This window comes from Carassius auratus, chromosome 14 (assembly GCF_003368295.1).
Source record: "Carassius auratus strain Wakin chromosome 14, ASM336829v1, whole genome shotgun sequence".
Lineage (NCBI taxonomy): Eukaryota > Metazoa > Chordata > Actinopteri > Cypriniformes > Cyprinidae > Carassius > Carassius auratus.
In genome coordinates, this window is record NC_039256.1 from 21,593,843 (window position 1) to 21,603,325 (window position 9,483).

At 37.2% G+C, this 9,483-nt stretch overlaps 1 protein-coding gene across 1 annotated transcript; it reads right to left on the reverse strand.

Moving 5' to 3' along the window:
- Positions 1 to 468: 468 nt before the first annotated feature.
- Positions 469 to 8,220, reverse strand: LOC113113319 (protocadherin Fat 1-like). The gene is made up of 6 exons (XM_026279439.1): positions 5,722 to 8,220; positions 5,025 to 5,328; positions 2,993 to 3,307; positions 2,050 to 2,111; positions 960 to 1,274; positions 469 to 711 (listed from the first exon to the last, which is right to left on the reverse strand). Exons 1-6 carry the CDS (start codon positions 8,218 to 8,220, stop codon positions 469 to 471), a joined length of 3,738 nt encoding a protein of 1,245 aa, XP_026135224.1.
- Positions 8,221 to 9,483: the final 1,263 nt, after the last annotated feature.

A 9,483-nucleotide genomic window follows, 5' to 3' on the forward strand; every position in this document is an offset into this window, starting at 1 on the left:
AACTAAGGCTTTAAAACTTCGAAAAGCAACTTAAAAGTGATACGTGATGTGTGCATGATTTCTACGTGACACTGTATGTCTTCTGACCCATACAATTTTTTATGAGAATTTGACTGGATTTAAATAAAGTGAAATCCAAAAAAAATAACTATCCCTCACGTCATTCTAAGACTGTATGAAATATTTTGAAGAGCGTTGGAAATCAAACAACACTGAAACTACCATAATAAATAATAATAAATTGACTAGCATAGTATGGATGCAAAACAGCTGACATTATATAAAATACATAATTTTGTATAGATATAAACCAGTACAGGTTTGAAGCAATGATAGCATGAAATAGAGAAGACCACCATACTCTTGAAAAATTCTCCTGTTGTGCTTCACTGAAGATAGAGAGTCATATGGGTTTGGAATCACATGAGGGTGAGTAGATGACAGAATATTCAATTTGGAAATATCCTTTTAAGGCTGATTGTAGAGCTTTAGATCTTTACCTTTGATTTTAAACCATACAGGGGACTCAAGTGGCTGAGCGCTGATGACTCCCACCATATGGGCTACTGGATCATTCTCCATCACAGAGAATGAGAGTGGAATCTCCTCAAACGCCAGCGGTTGTTTAGCCAGCTTAGGCTTTGGAATCCACTCAATGTGCAACCGACAGATGGACGACTTTGAAGGCCTTCCACTGTCTGATGCTTTAATCTGCAAGAGAGCATTGTGAGTCTTTTCTCTTGTTTCTTGACATAGTGTACCAAAAATGGCAAGAACCTATTTTTTTAAGAGGATATACTGTTTTTAAAACCTGTATTTATTTTAGGAAAGTTGCATTCAAAATCCACTTGGATCAAAAATACAGTATAAAGGGGCATGCGCTCATTCAGTCTGAAGCCACAAATACACCTCTATTAAGCCTGACACCATTTGGAGACTAAGAATTGAAATAAACGTACCGTGAGAATATGATACTCCCCCGCTGAAAAAACCTCTTTGGAGTACACAAACCCAGTTGTGGGATCAATGAAGAATTTCCCGTGCTCTTCACCCTCCTCGATTGTGTAAGAGATATCAGAGGAGGGACTCTCATCTCTGTCATAAGCAATCACTCGATAAATTGGCTCCCATTCGACTGCCTCTGTTCGTTCCACAAGCTTGATTTTAAAGCTCTTTTCCAAAAACTGGGGACTGTTGTCATTTTCGTCCAATACGCTGACTATAACACGAACCACTGTAGACTTGGATGGGCTGCCATCATCCGAAACAGTGATCTGTTTATAAGAAAAAACAGATCTCATGCCTGAGCGCTTAACAAAACTACTGCCAAAGTAAACATGAGGGAGGTATTCAATTATTGCATTTTCAATTAATTGTAAACTTCAATACCTCTTCAATAAGAACAGTTCTCCCAAAAATGAAACACTATTAGGTAGTAACTGACATTACATTGTATTTAAATTTAAAATACTCTTAATCAGACTACGGTTACTTTTTAATGATTACATGATATTCACACAATAGCAAAAACATTTTTTAAATTAATCCAGTTAAAATCACGAACCCCGTTTTGGAAAACCTTGATCTAATGTAATATTTGATGCACTTCATGCTGGTAATAACCACGAATGGAATATATTTTCTTTCTATTTATATATCAATATGATTGAGAAGATTATCCTAAGTAATAATCTAAAGTCAAAAGTAATCTAAGAGTAATCAAAAGGTAGTCCAATTATATTAGCAAAATGTGTAATGTAATGGATGATGTTACAAACTATGTGTCATGTAATTTGGAATCAGTAACAGATTACAATTTGTAAGCAATCTACCCAGCACTGCACTCCATCATGTCATTTTAAACCTGTACTGTGTCATTTGTCTTCTGTTGTCATTCACAAATCAGACAAAGCATAGTGCAATTGACTAATTTTTAAAATGCTTTTTTGTCCTTTTAGGAGCTTGGCACATGTGGTCACTATGAAGTGTTGTTGTAAACGAACAAGGAGCATGATTTTTTTTTTCTCTGTGGAAAAGGGTGCAGCTTACTTCAAGAAGATGCTCCGCTTGCTTTTCCCTGTCCAGTTTCCGAGATGTTGTTGTCACCAACCCTGTGCATGACAAATGGTAAGTTTAGTGTTTCTTCCACTGACTGAGAAAACTTTCTATCAGTAATAAAGATTCAAGCTGTTCTCCCCAACAAAAAAAGAAACATTCAGGCATGACAGATGAATCTATCTTAAATTTTGTATTCTCCTCAGAGAGTGTTTCCTTTATATTGAATTCCTATTGAAAAAAAAAAACACAAATAGAGTCATACATTAGAGTGTACTGTGCTTGCTGTTCCTTGAAACACTATCTGAACGTTTTCAATTCTTTCCCAGAAAAACATTCAGTTTCTAAATGTATCAACTAAGTTCAGATTGTTCGATTGACTTTGGCAGGGAAATCCTTTGAAAAACTTTTTTACTTGCACTGTTGAGACTTAAGCTGACTGAGAGTGGCAAGTAATTTTGTGGAGGAGAAATCAATTGACGCGTCAAATTAATTAGCTGCATTCATTACTTGTGCTGCTCAGTGAATGGAATAAACCAGCTGGTGTGAATATCAATTATGTCTATATGCTGTATGAAAAACTTCAGCAAAGATTTCATGTCAAAACGTATATAGCATATGTGTAATTCACATGTACATTAATGAACATTAATGTTATTGTTCATAAATGTTTGATTCTGATCTCCCTTACAGCTGTGGAGAGCACTCAAATGTTGAAGTTATAAAATACAGGGTTAAAAAAAATTTTAATAGTCTACTCTTAACTAAATGTTCAATGCTGCTTCTTTTTGCATATGAAACACAGAGGACATTGTTTCAATAACACAGATCCAGAAACTAGGGCATTTGTTTCTCAAAATAATAATAAAAGATAACAAAACGGACATTATGAAAACTCAAATACATAGGCTGAATTTTATGATAAGTATCAACTTACCTGTCTGGGTGTTAATGACAAAAAATCCCTGTGGATTTCCACTGGTTATTTTATATGAGAGATTATCGCTTGATTTTGTGTCCAGGTCAAATGCTTGGATCTGGATGACAGAGACGTCTTTGGGAGAGTTCTCAGATACAGAAGAATAGTACAAAGGCTCTGATGTCAGTGGAGCATTATCATTAACATCTTGAACCTCGATGTAGACCTCCACAAATGAGGAAAGAGGCACAATTCCTTGATCGGTTGCATAGATTGTGAGCCAGTAATGATTCGAAGTCTCACGATCAAGGATCTCTTGTGTCCTTATAATGCCTGTGACAAAGAAAAGAAGAAGGAACATGTTGCACTACATGTTAAGCACTTGAAAAGCATAAAGCACTTGAAAAATGTAGACTGAGAAAGCACCAATGGAGCTGCCATAAAACCGTGTCACATGGTACTGAGAGTTTTGCATTGTAAACTCTGAAGCCTAGATAAGGATGGAGCAGAAATTAACCATACAAAGTATGAACGACTGACACAACGCTAAAAATATTCTTTTGAAATTAAAACTGTAATCAACGTAGAAGCAAAAAATGAATCTATTATCTAGCAGGGAATTGAGAATTCATAACGCAGACATTTGCATAAAGGATTAAATGTGTAAAGGGCAGACACTGTACATAAAATATGGAGTGATTAAGAGGGTAAAGGGAGATGAGGCAGCTTTTTGTTCGTCTGCTTCTCTGCAGTGTCTGCTTTCACACTGTGGGCTTTGTTCTGAAGGTAGCTGTGTGGCTTCTACAACTCAAGTAAAACTTGATAAGCTCTTTCCTCAGGGTGGAAGTGTCCAGCATCGCTCTTTGTTTTACCCTCTTTTTCTCTTTGTCTCTCTCGCATGTCTTTGGATAGCACTGTGGTACAAATGCAATCAGCATTGTTTGTTAAAAATTCATGTAGTGGCCCTGAAATGTATACTGGACACTTCAGTCACACTTAGAATGAATACATTTCATTGCATTAGATAACAAAATGGTTACAAAACATGTCAAAATGGTATATGCAGACACCACATTAACACCACTAATTGTTCAGTTCACTAAGCCATTTAACAGATTGACAGTGTTGATTGAGGAAAGTTACTTTTAAAAGTAATTCATTACAATTGTGCATTACTCAATAAAAAAAGTGACCAATTAGCATTACTTGCTCATTTATTTGAAGAAAAAAAAAATGTAAATGCCCTTACAGTCAGCAAGGCCCTTTCACACCAAAATTAACTAGTTTCAGGCTGAAGAAAGTGCCTTTGCACCTCGCTCTCACAATTTCTCTCAACACGAGGACAGTTTATGTCATTATGTCACAAGAAATGAGATGTCAGTCAATAATGGGAAAACAAAGTAACTTGCAACAACTCAAAAATCTCATAGTAAATTTAAAAGTAATGTGTTACTTTACTAGTTACGTACTGTATTCTGATTATGTAACTTGCTTTACTTGTAATGCATCCCCAACACTTTCTAGCAGATATACGAAGCTAGTTCATAATGTCTTAATTAGAAAAAAATACAATAATAATTTTTAAAAAATACAAGTCTATTTGTTTTTTTTGTCAAAATATTTTGCTTGAAATTGTTATACCGTATTTCTAACATAATGATACTTGGTTCTATATTTTACTATGATGCAAAGATGTTAAAGTATTAATATTAACTGATGACAGATTGCCCCACCGAGTGTTTGGACACAATAAAGTGTCCAAACACTCAGTGGGGCAATCTGTCATCAGTTAATATTAATACTGAAAAATGCAAAATCCACATACCATACAAAATAAGTAAATAATGCAAAAAAAAAAATTATATATGCATTTTTTCACAAGCCTCCATTATTTGCTCATAATACTTTTTAGATGTGGTTTGTAGATTCCTTAATCCTTACTGATGACTTACTTGTTTTGAATCCTTGCACCTAATGAACCAGGCTTAATTTTACACAGAACAAGACATTGTTTTTATTTTTAAAAACGCCAGAATAGAAATGAACTTACCGCTGTCTTCATCAATGGTGAACACACCAAGGCCTGAACCTCCTCGTATGGAGTAGCGAACTTCTCCATCCCTGCCGCTGTCCTCATCATGAGCTGTAACTTTCAGAACAGAAGTGCCAGCTGGGGCGTCCTCACTCACAGCTCCCCAGTCCACAAAGAATGGGAAGGACGGGCGGTACAAGTTCTCATTGACATCCTCAATCTCCACATGAATGAAGCAGGATGAGGATAAAGGCTTCAGCTTGCCTCTGTCTTTGGCCTTTGCTGTCAGATTATATACTTGTCTTGTTTCGAAATCAAGAGTCTGAGAGACATAAACAGCTCCAGTCATTTTATCCACTTGAAAGCTTCCATCTTCCCCATCTGTTAAACTGTATCTCACCTGTCCAGACAGGCCAAGGTCAGGATCGTGAGTTTCAAGCCAGAGCACTAAGGTGCCCACTGGAATGTCTTCTCTGACTCTGATATGGTATTGTTGGGGTATAAATGTAGGGGCATTGTCATTCACATCCTCCAAATTAATATATAATAATGCTGTTGATACCATTTTAGGCTCATCAATTGCAGCGTCAGAAGCAGCCACCTTCAAAACAAATGACGGATTGGCTTCTCTGTCTAATGGACCCATAACAGTCACAATCCCTGTTTCTTCATGTATGACGAATTTGTCTGTTTTGGTAAGAAACGAGTATCTAACCATTCCATTGACCCCTAAATCTTTATCTTTCGCTTCAAGCTGAATGATGTCTGTCGCCATAGCAGTGTCTTCCCTTATATCCACTGAATACTCCAACTGAAGGAACTCTGGACTGTTGTCATTTACGTCTAAAATTTTAACATTTACCATGTGAGATGAGGATTTCTGCGGTGAGCCAAGGTCATAAACGGTGATGTTGAGAGTGTAGTCGTCTGTTGTTTCTCGATCAAGTGGCTGGAAAACTTTAAGCCAGCCTGTGTCAGATTCTATCATGAAACAACTATCAAAATCTCCCCCTGAGATCACAAAAAGCAATTTCCCATTGAAGCCTGAGTCTGAATCGGCAGCTCTGAGGAGTGCTACGCTTGTCCCTACAGGAAGGTCCTCTTTAACTTCTATTACAGTTGGAGTGGACTCTATAAACCGTGGAGTGTGGTGGTTAACAGAATGGATGTCTGCGAATTCATCTTCTGCTTCTTTCTGACTGTGTCGTTTAGAGCCAAAAAGCAGCATCCCGGCTAAAGTTCTCAGAACTCCAGTCTCTGCACATTTGGAACGGACATGTTTAAAAGCACTAACTACTGTTAGATTTAGGAACATGGGGTTACTTGATATTTCTCCATCGCTGGCAGTTATTTGCAGGCGGTGGAAAGACTGTTTGGCTGCATTGCCATCGCTCAGCGACTTTTTAAGTGTCAGCACCCCTGAGCTGGAATCCAATTCGAAAAGATTCATGTTATTACCACTGTCAATTCTGTACTGCACTATGCCAAGATCATCAGCGTCGATGGCAGACACCACTATTATTTGTTCACCGACCCCTAGAGATCTTGGCACAGTAACATCACAATCTATATTCTCGAAGTGTGGCTTATTATCGTTCAGGTTGGTGAGAGTGATTGAAACAACAGTCTCTGCCTCACGGCGGAAAGGGGATCCCCAGTCTGACGCCCGAATCTTTAGGGAGAATTTTCTCTTCATCGTCTCATAATCTAGATCCTCTGCTGTGCTTATTACACCGGTGAAATAATCCACTACAAAAGGCTGTTTGTTCACATTGACAATACTGTAGGTGACATAGCCATTTTCGCCGTCGTCTTTGTCGGTAGCACTGACTGTCAAGACACTGGTCCCAATAGGCACGTGTTCAGCGATACTGGCTTCATAATTAGACTTTTGAAACACTGGTGCATTGTTGTTCACATCGCTTATACTGACGACCACCTTGGCCACTGCTCGTCTGTCACTCGTAACAACATCAAATTCATATTGACTGACACTTTCTGCTTTTACGGGCGCCACGGTGGTGATAAGACCCGTGTTTGGATTAATGACAAATGGATTCTCATGTTGTTGCATCTTAAATTGTAACAAGTAGTTAATCTTTGAATGTTTCTGTACAGTTTTGACCATAACTACAGGAGAGTGAGGAGGTGCAAACTCACTGAGAGTAACTCTGTAGACGCTCTTCTCAAATGTAGGAGTTTCTGTGTATTCGCCGGGCGATCTCACTCTCACAACTATCGCTGAGGAAAACTTTGGAGGATTCCCCCTATCTTTGGCCTGCAATGTAAGATTGCACCCAAATCTATAACCCTCCCATTCCACGTCTTTGATGGCCTTGATTTTGTATTCTTTGCTCCCAGGGTTTGTTCTGAAGGCCTTGAACTGCTGGAGTGGATCTCCAGCTACGATGCTCAAAGAGGCAATCTCGCCATTGTGCCCTTCATCGGCGTCCTCCACAGTCACATACGCATAAGTGGGATCACTGGTTGCATTCCATGGAGTTAAGGGGACAGCTGTGATGACAGGTGCATGTTCATTGGCCTGCAGCACGTGCACCTTTAGCTTTGCTGTGCTACTGCTGCTGCTACTCCCATAGAGCTTCAGACCTCTGTCCACAGCCAACACATCAATCTCATAAAGAGCCACCTCAGAGTAATCCAGCTTGCCTGTCAGAGTTATAACCCCGCTAGTAGGATGAATGGAGAACATGTCAGTCCACTCTTTGAAGCTGAAATAGTACTCTCCATTAGTGCCTGTGTCAGCGTCTGTGGCGAAAACTCTGCCTACGCTTGTTCTGATGGCTGAGTTTTCGGGTACAAAAAAACTATATGTAGTCGGTGAGAAAAGCGGTCTGAGATCATTCGTGTCCAGAACTTGCACTTTAACTTGTGTTTGAGTTTCAGCACCAGTATATCTTTCAATAGCATTTACAGTCAGCATATAGTGGTCTTTTACTTCCCTATTGAGAGTGGCAGAATTCCCTCCTTTGGTTCTTATTCGCAGGAAACAAAAATTACCCAAAACATACTTCTCAGCTTTAAATAAATTATCATGGTCCCCGGATTCTATTATGTACCAAATGTCCCAAGACTGGTTTGTCATAAAAATACCCATTTTTATGGGGCATTCAGCAAAGGTTTTTGCGGCTGAATTTTCATATATCATTACATTGTAAAGTGGATGAGTAAACTGAAAAGACAATGCATCTTCCATTTGCTGGGCGCCTAAGCAAGTCCACATCAACAGCACTAAAAGACATCTAGTCCAGGATTTACCCATTGTGACAGGTGATTACAGAGCCAACTGAAAAAAAAAAAACAAGAGTGACAGGTAGAAAGTAGTACTGTAAATATGACAAAAAAAAATCACAATAATGCAACTAATTTAACACTCATGTCAAATTATTTTACTCTATAAAGCCAGCTACTTAAAATTTGATATGATAATATGTACTTTTTTAGCAAATAATATGCCTTTTAGTATAATACTAAAAATGTCCCCCTTAGGTGTTTTGCATGTCTTTTTGCTGTGAAATCTACTGATTTTATATGATGTAAACATTACAATAACTTTTCTTTTGTTAATTATTTGTCACGATGAACACATACTAGACTGAAGCAAATCATGTTCAAATATCAGTATCAAATATGATACATCAGGCTTTGAGTTATATTTATATGTAATCATTATTGTACTTTATTGCATTATATGTTTTGCCCCCACCATAAAACAGAACTTTGATCATAAGGCTAAGCATTTAAATACCATCTTACAAAGAATCTTAAATAATTATTGGGAGATACAGAATGACAACTGATATTTAAATGCATTTTTACAAACTATCAGAATTAAATCTATATCTATATCCTATATTTATATGAGCCAAAAAAAAAAGCCTGACATCATCAAATATGATACTCTCACACACACACACATAATCAAAAAGTTCAATTAACTGTTCCATTAAAAAAGTAGACAATATCAAATCATTATTTAATGGCTAATATAGTAAATATATAATGTAGAACAAATACTAAGTCATACTTTCGGTGCATGAATAACAAGTTACTAAGGATTTTGGTGGCTACTATTGTGCTATCACTTGAGCTGCCTGGAAACTGTTCTCTGACATTTTTATTTTCCCACTTCACCTCATTACATGTCCTCATGAGATGGCATAGTGTACAGGTTGCACACTTCACAATCTCAGCACTAAGTCATTCAGGTATTTTTTACTTAGCCTACTATTTAAGGGATTATTTTTTTAAACATACAAACAACAACAAATTGCAAGTAAAATTTCACAAAGAATTACAAAGAAATGTAACACAATAAATTAGATGGGACATTTTGAAGTAGAAAAGCAGAAGTATAATTTTCTTCAATATTTGTTTTATTTCAGCTAAAATTACATTAAATCTGCGTAAGATAATAACAATAGGCTATTTAAATTAATTTATTTATATATTTGTTTGA

Excerpts from the sequence above, each read along its gene's own strand:
- LOC113113319 (XM_026279439.1), bottom strand. The coding sequence starts at position 8,220 with ATGGAAGATGCATTGTCTTTTCAGTTTACTCATCCACTTTACAATGTA. Across the intron at positions 5,329-5,721 it reads ATTTAGGGGTCAATGGAATG|ACTCTTGATTTCGAAACAAG; the intron begins GTTAGATACTCG and ends TATGTCTCTCAG. Across the intron at positions 712-959 it reads GGGAGTATCATATTCTCACG|ATTAAAGCATCAGACAGTGG; the intron begins GTACGTTTATTT and ends GCTCTCTTGCAG.